This window comes from Dasypus novemcinctus, chromosome 6 (genome assembly GCF_030445035.2).
Source record: "Dasypus novemcinctus isolate mDasNov1 chromosome 6, mDasNov1.1.hap2, whole genome shotgun sequence".
NCBI classification, from domain to species: Eukaryota; Metazoa; Chordata; class Mammalia; order Cingulata; family Dasypodidae; genus Dasypus; species Dasypus novemcinctus.
Window position 1 is genome coordinate 50,122,655 of NC_080678.1, and position 24,272 is coordinate 50,146,926.

General features: G+C 34.6%; 1 protein-coding gene and 1 non-coding gene across 12 annotated transcripts in view; one reads left to right on the forward strand and one right to left on the reverse strand.

Moving 5' to 3' along the window:
- The first annotated feature begins 486 nt into the window (after positions 1 to 486).
- LOC111761792 (U2 spliceosomal RNA) lies at positions 487 to 677 on the forward strand. Its single transcript, XR_002795053.1, has one exon. It is a non-coding gene; the product is annotated as a U2 spliceosomal RNA (small nuclear RNA).
- Positions 678 to 4,275: 3,598 nt separating this feature from the next.
- LOC101438501 (protein FRA10AC1) overlaps positions 4,276 to 24,272 on the reverse strand; it is a 45,989-nt gene continuing 25,992 nt past the window's right edge. For 8 of the 11 annotated variants that reach the window (XM_004450016.4, XM_012521272.3, XM_071215780.1 and 5 more), the window contains 6 exons: positions 22,311 to 22,424; positions 21,117 to 21,159; positions 18,245 to 18,363; positions 14,197 to 14,235; positions 7,581 to 7,659; positions 4,276 to 4,401 (listed from right to left, as the gene is read on the reverse strand). In XM_004450016.4, the coding sequence (XP_004450073.1) occupies positions 4,359 to 4,401; positions 7,581 to 7,659; positions 14,197 to 14,235; positions 18,245 to 18,363; positions 21,117 to 21,159; positions 22,311 to 22,424 (437 nt within the window). In that variant the 3' untranslated portion in view covers positions 4,276 to 4,358. Of the gene's footprint in view, positions 4,402 to 7,580; positions 7,660 to 10,758; positions 14,087 to 14,196; positions 14,236 to 18,244; positions 18,364 to 19,121; positions 19,172 to 21,116; positions 21,160 to 22,310; positions 22,425 to 24,272 lie in introns of those variants that run through there. The other 3 variants (XR_009186140.2, XM_058298788.2, XM_058298787.2) reach the window with 3 other exon arrangements.

Sequence of the window (24,272 nt, forward strand, 5' to 3'; positions counted from 1 at the left end):
TATCAAGAATTTCAGATCGTCCACTGCACTAAATTAGGAAACACCAAGGTGCCACAAGAACTGGTGTTTCTCTACTAAGCTACTCAATTTACTTCATGAAGACTTTTTTTTTTTAAGTCCTCTAATGTTTATTCCAATATTCCCAGGAAGGTATATAGACACTATCATGGCTTTTATTTGACCTATTTTTACACCAAACACCTTCAGTGATAGTTCAAAGCATAAACAAAAGTTAAACTCAAGTGAACCAAGCCATTTAGTATTCTATAAAACATACCCAAATCTTTCTCAATTTTTTCCAAATGAGGAAAACTAGTTGTATAGTATGTTTTAATACAGGTAAAAGTATAAAAAAATAACCTATCAACATGGTCTCCCACAACTTTCAAAGGTAAACTTAAATCTATTTTAAGTGCGTTTTAAATATAACTGAAAAAATCAACTGTCTATAATGAAGTCAGGAAAATAAGACAAAAAATACCTGTGATTGCTTCTCAGCCTTTTGGCTGAGATCAAGTGTAGTGTCTGTTCTTGTCAGTTTGATGTCTGGTGCGTCCTCTGTCTGAGGACAATATATTGAACGGATTTTTGGAGCTGGGAGATGGAATGGAGGCTTGCTCTGTCCACCCCACGCTTCAACCTGGTGTTGCTGTATCTCCAGGAACGGTGCACCAAAAAAGAAAAAAAAAGAAGAAAAAAAAGTAACTGTGGAATAAAAAAAAAAAACAATAGCAAACTTTTCTGAAACCAATATGTAAAATATGCTTCATGTTTAAAATGTTTTTGAAAGAATTAAAACTTTAATTTTTGAATAAAAATATAGATCAACATGTTTACCAATATTTTTTATTAGATGTGAACTAATTCAAACACTTTGTTTTCTAAAGATTTCATTAGTTTTTGAGTACACAAATGAATAAGAAACTGAAAGCATAACAGATTATGCAGTTCAGTGGTTCTCTTGAAAAATTAGGATAATTAATCATAAGTAAGTTAGTCCAATTATTTTTTAAATGGACAAATTCTGAATATAAATTCAAGTTTTTAAATGGTCAAACCCTTAGTACTTACAACAGGGTAAAACTACCAAATAGGGCATAAAGTTGACACAAATATCTTAAGAGTACTAGGATAAAAACATTATATATCCATTGACTCCCAGTAACATTACTTTTCTCCTTTTTAGTAGCTGCAGAAGATTCAGGAGTTGGTGGTGATGACAGAAAATACAAAACATGTCTAATGTTGTAGTATAATAGCAGTGGTCTAATTTAAAATATTGTTTCCACTTTTGAAGAAAAGCAGAAAGCACCAAGAGTCTTAGCAAATTTCATTTACCAAACCATCAAGTAACTGAGGAAGAGAATCTTCAAAAAAGCTACCCTACCCCTGGCCCAAGAAAAAAATGTTTTGCTGGCTGGAAAACCCTAAGGTAAAATAAATTTCAGTTTTTCACAAAAGTGAAAAATAAAACAAAATGGGTGCAGTATGGGTGCCAATCTGTTGTAACTTAAAAGCATGCAATTCTGAAACTAGTCACAAGTTTTAAGTCTGTATTCTTGATTGTGGCTCATACCTCAATCCCCTTCCAGAACATCTATCGTCAACACATCTCAATTTAAGAGGAATATGCAATGTTAATACAGTATGTAAACCAAACATAAAGAAGCATGTCAAGTGGCATTCCATCTGAAATGAATATAGTCTCTTTCCTCTACCTTTTACCCTTGGTAATGGAATATAAAGACCGCACCATTTTTGGTAGACATAAAAAATACGTCTTTGGCCTATGCCTCTCCCCCAAACACCACCACCAAGGTCTGAAGTCAGTTGTTTTTCTACATGTAACTAAGAATACTTTTTAAATTTTCAGAACTATTTTTTCACTGAAAGAATTATCAATTGTTAGCCAGGTCCTGAGCCTCAACAGACTCCAGCACCTACAATCTGATTTATTGGACTTACCACACTCAGCTAAGATGGAGTTGAAGAAGGACAATCACCACACCATGGAGCCTAGAGTGATTACAACTGAAAATGGGAGGATGGCAGCCAGCATCCATGTGGAATCTGAGCCTCCTCTTGACATAGAGGTGCAATGGACACAACCAATCCAATGTCCACATAGAAGAGGTGGCATTGGATTGGGAAAAGTGGACATGGTGGACGATGGGTATGGGGAAGGGCAGGAAGAGATGAGAGGTGGGGGCGTATTTGGGACGTGGAGCTGCCCTGGATGGCGCCTCGGGGGTGATCACCGGACATCGTGGATCCTCACAGGGCCCACTGGATGGAATGGAGGAGAGTATGGGCCATGATGTGGACCATTGTCTATGAGGTGCAGAGGTGCCCAAAGATGTACTTACCAAATCCAATGGATGTGTCATGATGATGGGAACGAGTGTTGTTGGGGGGGGAGAAGGGGGGTGGGGGGGTGGGGTTGAATGGGACCTCACATATATATTTTTAATGTAATATTATTACAAAGTCAATAAAAAAAAAAAAGATAACATAAGCAACATATTAAAAAAAATAAAATAAAATAAAATAAAAAAAAAAAAAGAATTATCAATTGTAAGACACTACTTCAATAATCCTAGTGCAAATTAAGTCAGCTAATAACTTCATTATCAAAAGCAGTTTGGAAGAACTTCAATGGAAATCACTTTTTAAAAACAGTTAATGGAACTATCAGGCATTCTAAATACTGAATTGTCAAGAGAAACCAAGGACAATCAACATCAGCTGCTTCAATTACAAGTTGCATGCCTGAATTTTAGAGAAATTTTAGATTTTTCCCTTTACTTATTTAGATTTTATTATTCAGAGACCAAATCAGAAAACAAATTAGGCCACTGGGATCTCATTTGGTTCCCTGTGATATTAATTTACGTTGTAGTAAATTATCTGCAGACTATTTGATGATAACAAACTCCTGTTAAGTGGTACAGATGAGAAGGAAGCAAGAGAAGGCAAAAACAAAACAAAACAAAGCCCAAATTAGGTGGTAATGGGAAAAGTAGGTCCTTAAAATTAAGGGATAGCAGTGTATCAAGGGGAAGTCAAGAGGTTAAAGACATATTTAATCTACTTTATACTTTGTGGAACCTCAGTAATCCTAATAATTTAAACTAATTGAGGCAAGGGAAGATAAATATGGTTCAGTGAAAAAAAAAATTTACTAATTGTAATCTGTTCAGAGTACTCCCTAGGAGCTAGAGATGCAACAGAGCTGTAAACAAGCAACTGGAAAGTTATACAAGGAATAAGGACAAGTGCTCTTCATATACCTCTTCATTCCCACTTTTAATTTTTTCTCAACACTGGCTCTTCTCTACACTGTTTCATCAGAGTAATTTGGGGGTCTAGGTGACTAAGGGGAAGTTTGGACTCCCTGCCTCTACCTCCTTTTTCACAAATGTCATACAAAATCAGAAATTTCTAAACCAGATTTACTGTTACCAGATCATAAGCCATAAAAATAAGTTTTGCATAAGCCTATTTTTCAAGAGATTTAGCCAAATCAGCATACAGAAATGGCTCTTATGAGGAAAAGGCCTGTCTTTTTTCATCACACTTAGATGTCTGAAAAGACCAAGATTAATTATTGTAGAGTATATGGCATCTGGAAAGACCTTGAGAAAATATTTTGAGTTTTATTCTTTGACCTTTACAGCTGGGAATAAGGATGGTTAATTCAGGTGATCTGTGGTTTATAGTAGAGGAAAAAACTGCTATCTTAAAATTGCTTTCCTATTCTTGCTTCTCATATGCCTCCAATGTTAAAAGAGAATCCAAGTACAAAAGTATTACTATATTTCCACCTTTTCCTACCAAACAGCCATATCCAGGACTGAGGCGCCTGAGGATTCTCCCATTGGCAATCCTTATTTCCTACTTTTGAGAATCCTTCACATGGTTTTTCCTAGTGGGGCTTTCAGATGAAGTTAAATGAGAATTAGTTAGCAAGAAAATGGTAATAGTAGAGAAAGTTGGCGAGGGGCAAGAATTTATAGTTTTCTCCTTTCCCTGTATTTCCATGATTGAAAAGTTCCAGAATTCCTAACAATATCAGGTAATATTCTGCTATTGAAGAAAATGGTACTTTGAAAATTATGTAATATCTTCTCAAGTGACAGTGTTCTGGAGTGGCTTCATGGCTTGTGTTGTTCTATTCTGTACAGTAACTTGTCTCTAATAAAACTAACACATTTCCACAGCATCTGACATCCTGAGAGGAGCTGGTTGTTTATTTCCAGAGACACACCACTCAAGTTGCAACTTGTACATAAAACTTTTATTTAAAAGAGTTTCAAAGTATACTTTCACATTAAGGAATGTAGCTTCTCTCTCAAGTCTCAGAGAAACAAATCTTGAAAATATTCATCAAATTCTTCTTCCCTATTAAAAAAAAAAGTATATAAATTAAACAGATTAAAAAATTACTGGGTGACACATTTTATGAGATAATAAATATAAATAAAATATTTTATTACCATATTGGGCAATCCCTTTATATTAATATATTTCCATGCTTTCATCATCAGTCAATGCTTAGCTTACAGAATAATCAGAACTATACCCACACTGGGTAAAATTAAAATATTTTATATTTTGATACCTCTCCCTAGACTTGTTGCCTAAGATATTTCTTTTAAGAATTTTGTGAAATGTCATTGCTTCTCTTTACTTTTTCAGTTGACATTATATCCTCTATTCATTTTCATTTCAAATTAAAGCCAGATCAAGAAATGGATGTTACTAAATTTAAAAGGGCAAAATAGGATTAGGCTGTAGTCTTTTTTTTTATTACTCTTAGAATAGCAAATAAGTGATGCATTACAGCAGTAATGATTACATCTAAAACAAAGAACAGACCTCTGACAGGAAATCTTACATCAAAATTGTCAAGTACTAACTGGGAACCAGAGTGGTAAAGAGGAAACAGCATGCTTTCAAGTAAGAGAGTATTTAAGCCCTAGCTCTGTCACTTATTAGCTATGTGAGCAAGTTATTTAACTTCTCTGGGTTTAGCTTCCTTATCTATAAAATATAGATAATTAAATTTCTTCAGAGAGGAATTGTGAGGATTATATCAATGTACAGTTCCTCTTCTTCCTTCTGGGCAATGAGGATCAGCTGGGTCTGTCAAATTGGACAGTCTACTAGTTTCTTTAGAAAATGTTCTTTTAGGTAAGATATTCACAATGGGACTCCACCATTTAGTTTTAAATAATTGTGAATGTATAAAAGCATTATAACTATGCTCAAATTTAAAGAAAAAAATAATTACATAATCAAATAAAGGTGATTTAAGAATTATCTGCAGAGAAGTGGATGTGGCTTAACTGATAAAGCTTCTGCCTACCATATAGGAGGTCCAGGGTTCAGTACCCAGGGCCTCCTAGCCCATGTGGCGAGGGCCCACGTGGAGTGCTGCCATGTGCAGTGAGTGTCACCCTGCACAGGGGTGCAACCCATGCAAGGAGTGTCTCCTGAGCAAGGAGAGCAGCCCTGCACAGGAGAGCAGCCCACCCAGGAGTGGTGCCGCCCACAAGGAGAGCTGACGCAGCAAAATGACGCAACAAAAAAAAGAGACACAGAGAAGAGACAATATGAGATGCAGCATACTAGGGAGCTGAGGTGGAGCAAGAGAATGATCACCTCTCTCCCACTCCGGAAGGTCCCAGGATGGGTTCCCGGAGCTGCCTAATGAGAATACAACAGACACAGAAGAACACACAGTGAACGGACACAGAGAGCAGACAATGGAAGTAGGGGGAGGGGGAGAGATAAGAGAAAAAAAAAGAATTATCTGCAATTTGATATTCCCCATGCTACCATTACTTTTCACTAGCATGACAACAAAGTGAAGGATTTTTAAGGTTGTAGTAATGATGTGGGCTATGGGTGGAAGGCTCTTTGTCTCTTCAGAGATAACTAAGTTGTTTGACTTGTGGGTGTGGAACGGTAAGAGGCTGCAGTCCTGCCCTTAGGGACTGGCAGCGGCTCCAGTCCCAGGAAATGTTTAACAATGCAAGGGCTGTAAACTTTAAGTATTTAGGGGAAATGCAAAAACCAAATATGCTAAAGGCTTATCTAGAATGTCTGGAGTCCATGCTAAAAGCTTACCTAAGATGTGGAAGATATATGCTAATTGAAGCCTATTGAGAACTGAAACAAAGGGACCATTTGGCCTTTCCTCTCTGTATAAAAGACATTTGAAAATCTTGTTCAGGGCTCGGGATTCAAACTGAAAGCTCCCGAGTCCGGCCGGCCGACAATAAACCATTTTTCCGACAATAAACCATTTTTCCTTCTCAAAATCATTCCTGAGTCCTGGCCTCTCTATACTCAAATAATTGAACTTCTCTTAAATTCCACAACAGTAAGAATTTAAATATTTGAAATTGGTTGAATTTCTCTGTGGACTTAAGATACTCAGTACTGGATCAATGTCAAGTTTTAGAAGCTCACAAAGAATTATGGATGATGAAATCTTTCCTAAGATTTACTCATGAATCTTTATTGCCTAAAAAGGGAAGACGACTCTAAGACTTACTTTGTCATTTTCAGCTACAAAGCTCTTTCAAGGAAGTTATACTGGTGAGAGTTTAGTTAGTATTTGAACTATGACAGCAATATTTTATTTCTACCAATAGCTTTTTATAATCTGATCTATAATGACCACACTAAAGGGAAACAAATAGGAACTTCTTCATTTGAATGAACAAAAATGTTAAAGTCACAGAAAAATTTTACCTCAGAGAAAATATCTAGTTGAAAACCTTTTTCCACCATACCTGAAATCTATTATTGTGAGGACATAGCATATAATTAGCAAGTGTTTCATAATCAGCTTAAATTAATGAATCACGATGGACAAGTCTCTTTCTATTAGGAATTACTATGCCTAGGGAGCAACACAATGGAACTAAATTTTCTTGAGCACTTACTGTATTGAAGGTATTATACCAGGTGCTATACATTCTTGATTTCATTTAATCTTAACAAACACTATGTGTGTGGTAAGTATTATTTTATCCTCTTTTTTACAAAATTCAAGTGGTGAATGTCCCAGGATATGACAAGAGTTGATAACATTCCGGCCCAAGGCCAGACAAGCAGCTTTTCTTGCAACTCCACAGAAGCGAACAATGAGCATACTAAGTTATCTGTCTTTTGGGTGCTAATGTGAGTATTGGCAAATAAAGTTTCACAGGAGTTAAATATTCAAGGGGCTCTCCTCTATGGTTTACGATAATCAGAATATCATGGAATAGGCTGCTCTGGAAGCTAGTTAACAGTCCTTCTCTGAAGGAATGTGAGCAAAGATCAGAGGGTCATCTGTTAAGGTAAGTTGGTGAAAGATTTATGCAACAAGAGGAAGCCGGACACTTGGCTGTTTATGGCCACAAACAATGACTGGGAATAAAACTGATCTCACCAAACTAGGTAGTCCCTGGCATTAAATAGACATTGATGATGCTAGATTTTTTTATTAACGGCTATCAAGAATGGTTGTGATCATCCTAAACTGATTTAAAGGGTATGCATTATCCATTAATGCTAGGACTTACTGTGATTTTTCATCTGTCTCTGGTAGTGGACCCTTCCAAAGTTCTGATTCTGAAGTACTTTCTTCCTCCTCAGAGTTTCCTATTCAAGAGATTTTTAAAAATATAAGTATTCTATTTAAAGCACATCTGAACTACATACCATTGCAATCAAATTAACTTTGAATTTTACTGCAGTTTAGTTTCAACTTTTACGGCTCTCAGAAAATTTAGTTTACTCTCCCAAACACAATAAATTTTAATAAATAAATAAATAGGCTGTGAAACCAAAGAGCCTTAGCAAAGAGACCAAGGATTTCAAACCTCACAAGAAATTTCTCTAAGTTACAGAGTTAAAGTAGCAATTCCAAAATGAATCTCTTATAATATGGTTGTCTTTGATTTAGTTTCTTCTTTCTAATGGTAATAAAAAATACATGCAAGATTTTTATAGAAAACAAATTTACATAAGGATCAAGATCTGAACTAATATGTAAGACAAGGTAATTAAACTATGAAAGAATATTTTCAGATATTTTAAAAACTTAATGCTGATTACAATAATCAGTGATGAAATAGGTATTCTCATACATTATTGAGAGTGCAATTCCTTAAACATTTTTTTTTTTTAAAGAAAATCTGGCACCATGGATTCATTTAAAATGTACATACCCTTTGACCCAGCAATGCTACTTTTAGGAATCTGATTATTTACTTAGAATAAATAAGTTATCTTCTCAGAATAAACACCTCTGATATACGTACAAAGATGGTCACTCCATAATAACAATACAAGAAAGCAACCTACATCCCCACAGATTAAGGACTAGGGATTGGTTGAATAAATACCACACAGCTGTTAAAAACAAAACAAAACAAAATCTCAGGCTATCTATACATGTGTTGCCAAGGAAAGATGTTTATACTATATCAAAGTTTTTAAAAGTTACAGAAATATATACAGTATCTAATTTAAGTTAAATATATGTATATATTAGTGATATGCATACAAATAAATGTATATGGTATTATAAATTTGTAAGGACCAACCAAATTTAAAAGTGATTGTATTTTCTGTGGGTCTGGGAAACTTTTACTTCTTACATAAACATTTCCAAATTGTTTGTATTTTAAACAATGAGAATGTATTACTTTTTTTTAACATATTACTTTTAAAATCAGTAAAACCAAAGATACTTCCACCTTGAAATATAACAAAATAGGTATGTTTCAAATGATCACTCTATAGTAAATAGTCCATTAAAATTCATGAAATACTGAAAAATGTATTTCGAGGCAGTAAAATTACATTCCATAAAGCAGCAAATACTTCCTCTCCAGTAATGGCTATTAGTCTAAAAAAGAAATGACATAAATTTGGCCTGTCAATACAGTATGACCTTACTTAAACACAATACAAAAATAAAGCAGCACTGATTTGCCACAGTGGTTCTAGCCTTTCACCTGTTGGACTTTGGTCCCTGAATCAGCATGAATGCCTGAACTTTGATCCTAATTGAATCTATTCTGGCATGAATTCTAATAAAAATGGCAAAAAAGCATGGCATTTCTAATGAACTACATATGAAGATTTAAAAAAATTATAAAGTCTCAGGAGTAAGACTCCTCCTCAATGACAAAAAGCACTAGAATTGCCAGTGTCCTAAACTGAACGTGTGAGAAGAAAGAATACAAGTCCTTACTCTATTTTCATGAAAACTTACAAACATGAGATAAAGAAAGCACAGAAAAACTAAATAGGCCTAATAAAGTTTTCACTATAGTGTTACCCAGTTGATGATGTCAGAGGACGAAAACTAGAAGGCCCTGAAAGTGAGCAAAGATGAAAAGACCCCAACACTAATTTCAAGGGGCCCTACAACCATCTGTTCCCGTTCTCTCCCAAGAGTACTTCCCACATACCAGCTTTCCTATATCAGTTTTTGGAATGCAGACAATCTATTTTTATTTTTAAAATTAATTAGTTTAGAATAGCATTATAAAATAATTCTATACAAAATAGCACACATTGAAAGAGTGGCCCATGTCCTTAAAGAACCAAGTCTACAAGTCTGGCCTAAGGGACCTTTAAAGTCCTTTACAACCTTATGAATCTATAATATCCTATTTCCCTGAAAGGTGAGAGAAACTACAAATCACTTCTGTGGAAACTGCTGCAACTACCAGAGGAGGGAGGAATGTTGCTAAGGAAATATAACTGCTGAAAAACAGGTAATACAAAATCATACTCTTGAATCAGTGTAAAATTTATGCAGAAATTATTGGCAGATGTGGATCAGAATTTAAATCACTGAGTTGGAAGCGGAATTGGGAACCTTATCTAATGCATGAATCTTTTATTATACCTCCAAAAACAAGTGGCCATCCAATCTGTGCTGATACACTTCACTGCTTCCTGAGGCAACTGATTCCTTTTTTCAGAAAGTTTTAATTGACAAGTTTTTCCTTAATTTAAGGCCAAAAAAACCTGCTTTCAGACAATTTTATCAATGAATATCACCAAAAATAAGTCTCCTATATAGCAGCCTTGCATATATCTAGTTTCCATGTTCACCTTCTCATTTTTCTTCCCATCCCTTTCTCCATGCTGAATATCAACAGTTTCTCCAAAAATTTTCCCATGATACAATTTCTAGTACTCTCAACACCACAGTTATTCTCTTCTTGATCTGCTTCAAGTTTTCAAAGTTCCTTTTAGGGTGCGATGACTAAAACTATTTTTTCCTATATGCTTTGAATAATGCAAACTGGTCTATCATCTTGGTTTTTGTGGATATTATGGAATAACTAAATAACTAGGTCTACTGAAGAAATGGCCAAAGTCTCCAATTATCATGATGATAGCAAATGGACAGGTCACACTTTACAGACTCAACTTCTGATCTGCTCAGTTCAAACACAGAATCTTTTAATGTCTATCATTTTTATTTTTTCTGACATACAATAAAAGTTGCAGGTTATCAAGGACTTACTTTTTGTCAGGCACATGCTTTACACATATTATCTCATTTAATCCTGATAATAATCCAACAAAATCCAATTTACAGAAAGAACTGAGACACAGACAAGATCAAACCATTTAATGTGGGCTTGAAAAATATATCTGCCAAAATTGGAGTATAAAGAATAGGTTACAATTGATTCACAAATGAACTGTTATTGATAATAAAGGGCCCAGATGTTGGAGTTATGAACCAGTGTTTATTTAATTCCAGCTCTGCCATTAACAATTTTACATGAGATAATTCATTTAAATTCTCTTGGTCTCAGTTTTCTCAACTGCAAAATGGGAAGAGCACATGCCTTTTATTTTTTATTTTTTTTATTTTTATTTTTTAAAGATTTATTTTTATTTATTTAATTCCCCTCCCCTCCCCTCCCCCGGTTGTCTGTTTTCTGTGTCTTTTTGCTGCGTCTTGTTTCTTTGTTCGCTTCTGTTGTCATCAGCGGCACGGGAAGTGTGGGCGGCGCCATTCCTTGGCAGGCTGCTGCCTCCTTTGCGCTGGGCGGCTCTCCTTATGGGTGCACTCCTTGCGCGTGGGGCTCCCCTATGCGGGGGACACCCCTGCGTGGCACGGCACTCCTTGCGCGCATCAGCACTGTGCATGGCCAGTTCCACACGGGTCAAGGAGGCCCGGGGCTTGAACCGCGGACCTCCCATGTGGTAGACGGACGCCCTAACCACCGGGCCAAAGTCCGTTTCCCCATGCCTTTTATTAAGTACTTGCTATTGTGGTTGAAAGAGTAGGCAATCAACACCTGCAAGTTAAAATTATTTTTCCCCATAGATATGGAGTTTTTCTTCAATTATTTGGTTTTAATAACTTTATATGTTAAATGGGTGAGAAGGTAACCAACTGTTATCCAAATGGAAATGAAAGATATAAATAGCAAAATATAAGGAGCATCTAAGCCAGATCACTGACTACCAGCTGAGAGGAGATCTGGGTCTAGCACACCTAGACAGCTGACATGTTTCTTACTCACTATGGTCAATGCCTTGCTCCTTGCAAATGGACAGAAGGTCACCTTGAGGTGTTTCTTCAAGAGCCAAACTAAAGTAGACATTCTTCAGTCTGGGTACAGTGTTCTCCTCTCCTCTACTACTAAAAGTGTGGCCTAGCTGAGGAGAGGTAAAAGAGGATGTTGAGTGTTATTTTGTGGGGGTGGGTGCAGACAGCTGGTGGGAAGGAAAAAATATAAATGAGTGAGTCAAAGCCTTTCCCCAAAAGATTTTTTAATAATGAAAAAATTGGAATTGGAAAAGGGGGATGATTTTTCCACATTAAATAGAAGAATTAGTTCCAATAGGTTTCACACCTCTAAATGCATTATCACATTTTTCCTTGCAATATAATGTTGGAAATAGACGAAAACTAAAAATAACTTTCCCATTTTAGCCTTTGCATACTTGTTTCTGAGTATGTATGTATCTACAATTTCATCCCCAGATAGCATTCATCCATCAGCCTCATGTCGAGCTAACTCTAAAATCTGTCACTACACTTCACCTAATTTAGAAACAGCTACTGACACACTAGGATTCACTTGGAGAGAAAGGAAGTGTCAGTACTTTAGGACATCTTGAATATGTTAAAAACAAAACTGGAAGAGCAAAATGGCTTATAAAGAATATGTTGTATTCTTTTTCTTTGTTTTGCTTTTTTTTTAAGGAGGTACCAAGGATTAAATCCAGGACCTCATATATGGGAAGCAGGCACTCAACCACTGAGCTACATCCACACCCCATGTTGCATTCTTAAATAAGAGGAATTCCTCCACTGACATTTCTTACTCCATTAAATTTTTAAACAGTAAATGTCTTAAAATTTATATTTTTCTTTGTGGAAATTTCTTGATTATTGAACACTTAAAATTTCTCCTTAAGAATTATACTACAATGATAATGATATTTATATCTGGGTGGTATATATATATTTGAATGTGGTTAATGGAGAAATTTTAGCTTTTATATATGTTACTAGAATAAAAAATTTTTAAAAATCATGGAACTGCACAACACAGTGAACCTTAACTTAACCATGGACATATAGTTAACAGTACAATTATAAACATATGCTTTCATCAGTTGTAACAAATATATCACTTCAATGCAGGGTGTCAATAATAGGATGGTATATGGAGGCCTTATTTTATGCAATGATTTTTCTGTAAACCCACTACTTCTTTAATAATAATTAAAAACAATTATACTAAAATGCTAATGATGTTTATATTGGGTGGTGGGATTTGGAGTAATTGTTAAATGTTTTTCCCTGACTTTGCCACAATAAATATATATTACTTTAAAATCAGAAGGAAAAAAATACTTTAAAAAATTCTTGTCTATAAACTTTCAAGTAAGACTAAAAGTCTCAAATTTATTAAATAATTTCAGATATTATTAAATGAGTTAGATACACCTTGAACTACACTTTATTTTTAGGCTTTCAGTCTGTTACAAGATCTTTAAAGAATTCAATAATGTATTACTGTTGACATTTAGTTTATCTGTTTGGTGTATCACAAATGGGCACTCCCTTCTATGAAACCACAGAACTGTCAGCTCTCAAAACTCTGCCAGGAAAAAGTTGAACATGCTTTGAGCTCTTTTTATTGTTCTTTAAGGGTAAAATTAATCATTTAACTGGCAGTTTCCCTCTTTGCTTTGGTTATTAGGAAGAACAGTGACAAATCTGTGATCTACCTTTGTAATCAGGCAGGACTTTATGTTATACACTTGCATCAATTTTACTTTTAGCTTTACTTTGCTATTCTATTATTTTTCCATTATTCTAATTTATTTATCTTAAAAAATAATCTCATTTATATTTTGTAAGTCATTAGGAATACTTTTTGGGATATTGCATGGAAAAGATAATGAAATATGCAGCAAAAACTCAATGAAACCTTATCTGTTTTAATCCAATATGGTGAAAACCACCGGGGGTTTTAAAAAACTGACCAGGGAGCATACGTGGCTCAGGCAGTTGAGCACCTACTTCCCACCTGGGAGGTACCGAGTTCAGTCCCCGATGCCTCCTAAAAAAATCAGACAAACAACAAGCAAACAAATGAGGGAGCCGGCTCAGGAGAGCCAGTGTGGCTGGGTGGTTGAGCACCGGCTACCCACATTATGAGGTCCTGGAACCCCAAAAAAGAAAAACAAACCAAAAAACCCAACAATCAGTTGCTAACATTTTCTTTGAAACACAGAAACCACACACTTCATTTGATCAGTCAGAATCACCAAATAAGAGAGGTCATTCAGTCTGGTGCAATATGAGCAGCATTCCTTAAATCTTAATCCTCCCTCCAATCCCTTTCCATTCCAACCTCATGCCTCATCTCTCTTGACATTCCATAATATGAAATTCATCTATATATCCATTGTATTTATTGATGAAAAAAAGTTATGTTCTCCTATACTAAAATAAGAAACTTAAATGTTCCTTAATTAGGAATAAATGATGTATTTTTTGTCTTTTTTTTCCTATGATTTTTCTTGCCTAGTACAAAAACAAAAAATAATTCACATCAGAGCAATACATAATTCATGGAAAAACCAAATTGTTAAAAACTCAAATCTATATATTTTTATTAAATAAATAATACTTACTATTTACAGAATCTTCTGGTTTCTTTGAGGATGAATGTCCTGAAAAGGAAATAGCATTGTTCTATTAAGAATCATCTTGCTGTAGTCGAAGAGCTGCAGTTGCAGGATTCTATCTTCTACATATTCTAGTATGTAAAATATAGAACCTATATATCCTATATATATATATATATATATATATATATATATATATATATATATCCTAGTTTGCTTGTAGTCTTATAGAAAAACACTTCATTATTTTCTGAACTTTCATGTTTCTTAGACTTATCCCCACAAATTAAAAGTTAGATTCTTTTAGACAGGGATCATATCATACCCTCTTAATATGGTTTGGAATTACTAGCACAAAACTTAAAAAAATAATAAGTGCCTATAAAAAATCTTATGTTGCTAAAAAAACTCATAGATTAGCTGTAATATAATATTTTCTTTTGATTATGGAGATGTTCAATACTTAAAAAGTTTAAAAATAAGTACTTGCTTTTTATAACTTTCCATCGTATTTATACAGGTGAGAATAAGGTCTCAGTAATTGAAATCACAAAATTATGTCATAAAACAAAAATTCTCAGCTCTACAATAGTTATCCAGTAAGGGAAACAGAAAGAGAAAAGTACCAAATATCTATTAATGTAATTTTTAAAAAATCAACACTATACAGAGCCTCTTGCAATAAGACTTCAAGGGAAAATTCTTTGAAGGCTGCTAAAGCAAAAAATGACAATAACACAGAGTCATAATTCTTCCAACCTCCTTGGAAAGGTGATCTCATAAGTCAAAGCTGTCAAATGAATAGTCCCTTTTAAGGCCAGACTAAGAGGATGAGGGAAATACAGAGTAAAGACTCCAAGGAGAGCAAAGCCTGGACTGCAGCCACTGCTTTTTGTTTTTGTTTATTCATTCCTCTATATTGCCAGTGATCAGAGAGCAAATAAAAAAATTTTTAGCTAGACTTCTGGTGGCAACACAAGAAATGCATGGTGGACTATGGCATTTTATTATTCTCTGTCATCCCATAATATGGGGAGCATGTACCTGCTTCTAAATATCTAAAAGTCTGTAAGGTAAAAATGAGGTTAGGCTTATTCTGGAGGCCAAAAGGCATAATTAGAACCAAAGGAAGGAAGTGATAGAGAGAAGTTTTAGCTAAATGTTAAGAGAAACCTAGGAGCAATTTATAACTATATGAAAGCATGAAGGATTATTGTGGAGGGTAGAGGGTTCTTTATTCCTGAAGGTGTTGCAGCAAAGGCAGAACCCCTAAATGATATGGAGAAGTACTTCACAAATTTTATTCTCACATGAATCTACGCAGGAACGTGTTAGAATGCAGTTTTAATTCAGTAGGTCTGCAGGAACCAGAGATTGGGCATTTTTAACAAGCTTCCAAGTGATGATGATGTTCCCGGCCATACTTTCATATGGTCCTTTCATTCTTAATTCCAGGGTTGATCTCTTATGTTTCTTTCAAATCCGAGAAAATGTGATAGAATTCATTGATTCATTCATTCACTCACTCATCTACCATTTACTGAATGCCTACAATGTGGTACAAGCACTGTACTAGGAACTGGAGACAGAGAGGTAAACAAGTCATATGGTCCCTTCACTCACACAAAATAAATTATTCCAAGGGTGCTATATATTTCTAAGGAAGAAGTATAGCATGCTGTTGTAGTGGGTAACAGAGCCCTAACTTTATCTGGAGAGAAGGATGACAGGGAGGGCCTTAGCAAGGAACTGACCTAAACTAGGGAATGGATAGTGGTGGGAGGGGTAAGAGCTTGAACTTTCTGCCAAGACAGTCTATCTAAGTACCTTTTTGTGCTAATAAGGAGAGAGGTAGAAAATCAAGAACATACGATGTTCTGAGAAGGAACGGCCAACAGTCCAAACGCTGCTGTGATAGTAAGCACTTATTAATTCAAATTGGGCCAAATTAAGATGATCTGGACAGAAGGAAACACATCAAGACCATGATAGCTGCAAAAGACCCCAAACAAGAAGATATAAAAGAGTTTTACACAGTTTTTCTACAAGTTTGCTAAAATCTGGTCATTCTCTGCTTTATATCATAGAGGCTGAAAAAAGAATACGTGGTGGACCCTCTTTTCTCAAAGGTGCTCTGAAGAGAGAATAAATAAGAAATGAGATATCTCATTTGCCACTCTGCTTTGACTTTCTATTCCTGAGGGTACTCTGAAATTTTCCAAATCTTTCACTCATTCATTCTTTGTTACTTCTGCCTCACATGTACAAGTGGATAGAAAGATAAACAAAAGACACAATTCCCTGCCCTCCTCAGGCCTTTGTGTAATTGCCATACATGTAATAAAGGAAAACTACCAGGGATTGAGATAGCATTATAAATGGGAGTCCTAATTTGGATTCATGGTGGGAGACAGAGTCAGGAAAGGGTTCCCAGAAGTGAGATTTGTGCTTAGACCAGATGATGAGTTAGGATGGGACTGGAACTTTTAGGAAGAGATGATGTAGTATCCATGTAGTCCCTAAATGGAAAGAAGCTTGGCATTTTCTAGAAACTGAAAGGCTATGTGGCTGGAGTATGAAAGTAAGGTTAAGAGTGGTGAGAAACAAGCCTTGTGTGGTATATGGAAGCCAGATCATGTAGAGCTTTTTAGCTTTGTCCAGGATTTTGGTTATTAACCTAAGAACAAAGGGAAAACATTGCTTTATGGATAACGGATTGAGGGGAGGGAGGCAGGATGGAAGGACAGTGGAGGGACCAGTAAGGAAAATATAGCAGTAGCTTAGATGAGAAAAGACTGTGATTTTAACCAGGTTGGGGAGAATTTAATACATATTCTGGAGTAAAATTGATAGGACTTGATGACCTAAATTAAACACGAAAAACGAGGACAAAGACATTATCAAGGATAACTCCCAGATTTCTGACATTCTCTTTTATGAAAATAGAGGGGTCATCTTCTGAAATATGGAACACCAAAGGAATATCAAACCACAAAAGGGGGAAAAAAAATCATAGGCCTATGTATGTATAATCTGACAGTCCAACACCATTTCTGATCCTGCATATTCAGCTACTAATCCCTTGTTTTAAAGGAACTAAATAGAGAAGCGGACTTGGCCCAATGGATAGGGCATCCGCCTACGACATATAACATAAGGGGTACAACAAAATCCTTAATTATGATATATTAAACATTTTACTAGCACGTAAGTCTGAACAAACTTTTTAAAATCAAATAAGGTTTTCAAATTTATTAATTAGAGTAGGGAAATGTTTCAGACAGAGACAAAAGGGCATTCTGCTTCAAATATCAATTCTCAATAAACAACTGAATAACAGTATCTGCCCCTCCCCATCCATCAAATTTACCAGGTCTAAAACTTGGTGATACTATATGCTGAAATACTTTGACTACATCATGATCTGCAAGAGGGGGAAAATGCAAGCAAGAATGCAATGCAGCTAATGATTTTCAGAGCTGATACAAGGGAGCCCTCTCCTGTCCAAGTACTATAATAACCTTGGCCAGAACTAATTCAATGCAGCATTGCCTACTTAGTTTAAGCCTGACTGATTTATTTTATGTTCACTAAGTTGTACCTAACTTGACTCTATGGTATTATGGGCTGGAAAAGCAACCAGAAGAAATCTTCCTGATAGCTACCTATGTACTTTACACATTCTTATTTGTGTCTCCACAATAAACTCAAGCAGAATAGGTATTCACAACATCCCTACATCTATGAGGAAAGTAAAACTCAAGAAGTTCAGTGACTTGTCCAAGGTTGTAAGTCTGTAAGTGACAAAGCCAGGAATTAGAATCTGGTTTGCAATATTATACCACCTGCCAAAAATGAATTAGAGTCAACCCAGTTCTTTAAAGCTCCTAGAAGCCACCATAAATTCATTATCTAAACTCTCCAACCAGTTTCCTTTCAACTATTATAAAACAAAATTCTAAATCCATTCACCAATTAAATTCTACATTTGACACGTCAGATGACATTTCATGCTCATAAATGTGAGTAGATATATATCTTAATTTTCTTTTACCTTTATCCTTTTTCTTAGAGGTTTCTTCTGCAGAAGATAATCTGGATTTCTTATGTGATGACTCTTCAAAATCTTTTTTGGTTTTATCCTTTCTTTTTTTTGACTTGATTTCTTTTCTCCTTTATGTTAAACAATATAAAAGAAAAGTTTTTTTCAGTGGGCCTTTACAAAAAAACAAAGGCCAGTGAGCAAAAAAATCAAATCAGTAAAAGTACTTAATTTTAATTTAAATTTACATAATAAGGGACTCTTCAATGAGTCTAAGCATTTTAGATAAGTATACCAATTAAAACAGTTCTGTAAGATAATGAAGTGAGGATATGAAACCTGATTTCCACACCATGACAGGTTATACAGACTTTGTCTGAACATCTTCAATGCCATGCGTGGCATTCACTGCTTTATCTACCATGTGCCAGGCACTGTGTCAAGCACTTTACATATATTTTCATGTCATCCCCACAATAACCTTAATACTGTCATTTTTACAGAGGGGAAAATCAAATTATTAACAAAGGTTAAGTAGTTTGTCTAAAAAGAAGCCCAGTAAGTAGATTTAAAAGCCTGTGATCTGAGAAAGTATTTGGCAATCATATATCTGACAAGGGTTTAATATCCATGATATATAAGGAGATCATACAACTCAACAATAAAAAGACAAACTATCTGATTAAACAATGGGCAAAAAACATGGGTCCAAAGAAGAAATACAAATGGCAAAGAAACATGTGAAAAAATATTCAACATCATTAGCAATTAGGGAAATGTAAATCAAAACTACAATGAGATACCATTTCACACCTATTAGACTAGACACTATCAAAAAGTCAGAAAACTGTAAATGTTGGAAAAGATGTGGAGAGTTAGGAACACTTACTCAAAGTTGGTAGAATGGTACAGCCACTGTGGAGGACTGTTGGGCAGTTCCTAAAGAAGTTGAATACAGATTTGCCACATGACCTGGCAGTACCATTGCTAAGCATACATCCAGAAGAACTGAGAGCAGTGACAGGAATAGACACCTGCACTCCACAGTTCACAGCAGCATTATTCATGATAGCCAAAGGATGTTGGATTAACAAATTGTGGCATATACACACAACGGAATATTACAATGGTAAGAAGAAATGATGTTGTGAAACATGACAACATGGATAAACTTGGAGGACATTATGTTGAGTGAAAAGCCAGGCAGAAAAGGACAAATACCGTAAGACTGTGCTATTATTAACTAAATACATTATGTGAAATATATATTATGTAAAATATGAATATGGGTAAAATTGCATCAATAAGACCATTTTTCTTTGAAGCTGAACAAATGCTGGTTAATAATACAAAATGTTAATATCAGGCAAAAAAAATTATACTAAGAAGACCAGACAGAGTACTGCATATTATATGAGTCCATTTATACAAAATGTAAATATAAATCAATTTGTAAAGATGAAATTAGATTAGCAGTTATGTAGGGCTGGGGAAGGAGTGCTAACGGGTGTGGAGTCTTTCTTTTTGGAATAATGAAATGGTTCTAAAATTTCTGAGATGATGAATGTACTACATTGTGATTATACTAAAAGCCATTGATTATACACTTTGGATAGATCATATGGTATGTAAATATATCTCAACAAAACTGCTTAATAAACAAATAAATAATTGCGTAAGATAGCCAAAAATAGCAGTTATGTACAGCAGGGGAAAGAGAGAGATTATAAGAGGGGACGAATTTTCTTGTTTGTCTATTTTTTGTTTATTATTGAAATAATGAAAACACTCTAATAATGACTGAAGTGATGAATGCAAAAGTATGTGATTATACCAAATACTATTGATTGCACACTTTGGATGAATTGTATGTTTTATTAAAATGCACCAATAAAATTTATTTGTTAAAAAGTTTTTCCAAAAAGCCATATAAGACAGAAAATGGGTTATTATGTCTACTAGATAGATACTACACATTTCTTGAGAAGACAAGCAATCCCAAAGAAAAATTAATGAAGAATATTAATATTAAACTCAAAGAATGAAAAAAGGTCAACTTTATTAATATTCAGAGAACTGCAAATCAAAGAAAAAAATAAGATATCACATGTTTTTACCCTGTAATTGGTACAAATTTTAAAGTTATATTCTACAGAGCTTTTAAGAATGAGAAGACAGGGACAGTCTTTTGTTGGTGGGACGGTACACAGCCACAGCATTTAAGGAAGGTTATCTAAAATTATCCTTTAAAATAAAAACACTGAGATCCTTAAAATTGTGAGTTCATTCTATAGAAAATTTTACAGTGAATGAAAGAATGAGTTTGGTCTACATCTATTGCCCTAGCATTGTTTCAGTGTATTCTTAAGTGAGTGAAACATATGTGCATGTGTGCAGGATGATTTCATTTCAATTAAAAAAAAAAAAAAAAGCCCATGCTCTGATCATCCATTATTGTACACCACTATAGGACACTGGTACCCAACACCACCACACCCAATATGAGAGATACATTCAACGTCTGAAATGACTTCTCTCAATTAACACTGTTGAAATGAGAAAGAAGAACTACTTTATGAAGATCTTCCATATAACATAAGAATATTATGGTGCCTGAACATTGGTTCTGAACTAAAAATCCTAAAATCCTTCTACCACCCTGAATAATAGTCCTTTGCATTTAAAATTGCTTGGCTAAAGTAGGACATGGTAAACTTCCAGTTACATGGCTTATGTAGTATCACATAGTAATGCCTGATATTTTCCACAGGCAACCAATTCAACCGTCAACCACCCAAGGTTACATTTAGACATTCAATGCAGGTTAATGATTATGTCTAACACTATTAAACATTAAGAATAACATTTAAAAAGACAATATTACCTGTGATGAAAATTTAATTTAAAGGAACACTCTGGGCATAACCCTGAAAAAAAAAAAAAAAGTTAGACTACCAAATCACTGAATTTGAATAAATATACTGCTATTCTCCTTTTAGAATCATTAAATCTCATTTTCCTTATATTCCTTTACTATAAGAGGGAACAAATAATCTGAAGAAAATCCGATCTGCTCTACCACAAAAAATATATATAGATAGATAGATAATAAAAATGGTATTAGTATGCCTGAGAAATTAAAAATATTCTAATATTACTTAATGTGCTGTCAATTTATTCTAAAATCAAAATGTGTTCAAGATTAACATCTGTTTCAATGCCAAAGATATTTAATAATAATAATGTGGGTATAGTCATTTCCTCTGAAGTTCTCTAAGAGTTTTCAAATGGAAAAGATCTCTTGAAACAATTCCACAACTGTGGCCTCTTCTTTTGCCTTAATCTCAGTTTATATTGGCTGGCTTTTCCTCATGAGCACTTCTGGAAGAACTCGGAAACATTCTATTTGTTGTGTGTTAAGTAATGTGTGGGAAAATCTTCACTTCTATCTAGAGTGGGCAGAAAACTCTGAAGGATTATTTACTTAGATGAAGGTGATTAACATGATGTAAGAGTAGGAGCAGATGACACATGAGGCTGGACTGATGGGAGGGGGTAAGAAGAGAAGAGAGGAAAAAAGAATCACAGATACTAAAAATGCATATTTGGGTAAACTGCTATATTCTGGGGTCTATTCCTCAACTTTTATGCTGATATTAAGAACAATTATGCCTTCCTTAATTTTTTCTTTATTGAATCTGTCAAAGAGACTGTATTTACTTAATATCCATACCACAAAATTATGGCTAAATAATTGGCTAATATGCAGTTTTATACCACCTTTTCTGATACATTGCATCTTAACCATATAATTAGGTGACATTCTCAAGTTAATGGAAAGAGATCATCACTCTAAAATTCCAGTTTACATTTGGCATTAGAATTGTTTCACGTAAGTGTCACCCTAATGCTGAGAATATAAAAAGTCTTTGAGATTCTGGTAAACTCTGAGGAAAAAGAGCAACTTCTAGGAAGATATGTTAAAAATTTCATTTGAATTTTGAATAGTCTATATATTTTTAATTCCAAACTATACATTATGAAGAAATCAATCATATTATACCTAAAGTTAACTTACTTAATTTAACAAGTGCATTTCTCTTTTCACCATGCTCAGTATAACCAAAATTAACTTCCCAACTCTTTAAGTCTTCTTTTATATCACAACATTTATTTCCACAGAAAAACTGACCTGCAAAAAAAGAAAGAATATTGGCTACAACAGTTGGTGGCAATATTTATTGACATAATCTGGTGCTATCTATAAAGTTTACTCTTAAAATATATAAATTTTAGCTATATAAAGTCTGCATTTAAAACAACTGACCACAATAATATTAGTATGCTCAACCACCATTTATCAAATCAAACATTCAAACTGTTTAAAAGAAAATCATCAAATTCTTGCTTGATAGATCAATTGTTTTTATTTGAAACAGAGTTTTAGTGACTCCGCTAGGGAATCTAACACTTTGGAAGGTCAGAGTACTAAAGTGCATAGTCACTAATACCTTGAAAGAACAAACACATTTTTCAAAGTATATGCACTTAGACCTGAGTGAATTCTTTTCAATATTTAACAGTAATATTAAAATTGACATTGTTAAGTACTAACATAATGGCGTTTAAAACACATTTTAAAATTAAAAAATTGAGATGAAGAACAATAAGTAATCAAACAGGAAGCTCTAAATTTTAGAATCCCCTGACCCTAAAATCAGTATATTATTAACATGTCTATTGTATATTAAAGACTACTATAAAAAAGGACTAACACTGATGATTCAAGAGGGGAAAAAAGGGAAGCGGACTTGGTCCAATGGATAGGGCATCCGCCTACCACATGGGAGGTCCGCAGTTCAAACCCTGGGCCTCCTTGACCCGTGTGGACCTGACCCATGCGCAGTGCTGATGCGAGCAAGGAGTGCCCTGCCACAGAGGGGTGTACCCCGCAGAGGGGAGCCCCATGCCCAAGGAGGTGCCCCGTAAGGAGAGCCGCCCAGTACGAAAGAAAGTGCAGCCTGCCCAAGAATGGTGCCGCACACACGGAGAGCTGACACACCAAGATGACACAACAAAAAGAAACACAGATTCCCAGTGCAGCTGATAAGGATAGAAGTGGTCACAGAAGAATAGAGTAAATGGACACAGAGAGCAGACAACTGGCAGGGGGGTGGGAGGGGAGAGAAATAAATTAAAAAAAAAAAAAGAGGGAAAAAAAAGAATTTACTTTGACGGAAAAAGACAAGACCAACCTTTCATTTGTGCAAATAAAAAAGGAATTTATACCACAAATAATATCCAATAGGAGCAAAATCCAAAAATTAGCAAACCCTTTTCATTAAAAAGCAATAAATTATCAAAATAAATTTTTTAAAATTATTGGTTCAAATGGCTAAGTTTTAAAATCCAGCTTTTTTCCCTCATCCCAAATGAAAACTTGATTTAATTTGTACATCCTAAGTGTTGTGTTGTTAAAAAAACAACAAAATTACAACTTTATGAAAGAAATCAGTTGTAGCTTTCCCTTTCCAGCTAATGCTTTTTTCATTTATATGAATTCAGAGAATGTCAATCAACTTTTAAAGGCAGCATTATAAACCAACACCTGAAAATTCCATTCAATGGAAGTACAAACTTTTAAAATTGTGATAGACATTTCAGAATTTTTCATTATTTTAGGTAAAAACACAAATTATAACTCTGAGCAAAGTAAAAAGTTGCTTTACATTTATTCTTTTCCTTTCTTCTCTCAAGTGCCTTCAGGGCTGATCCTTTATTATTTAAAGAAAAAATCCTGCTGTGTAATTCTGTTTATTACACATCCAATTTCACTCCTGATATAGAAATATTCAATTTATGGATGATGTATAAAAGCCACACTCATGACATAAATGTATTTTAATCATTTAAAAATGTAACCCTTATTTTCAATTTAAAAGATTTTTAAGCTATTAGTTTAAAAGTATTTCCTAAATGTTATTACATAGTTTTCAGAAACATTAACACTTAAAAATGCAATTATTCAATAAAGAGTTAA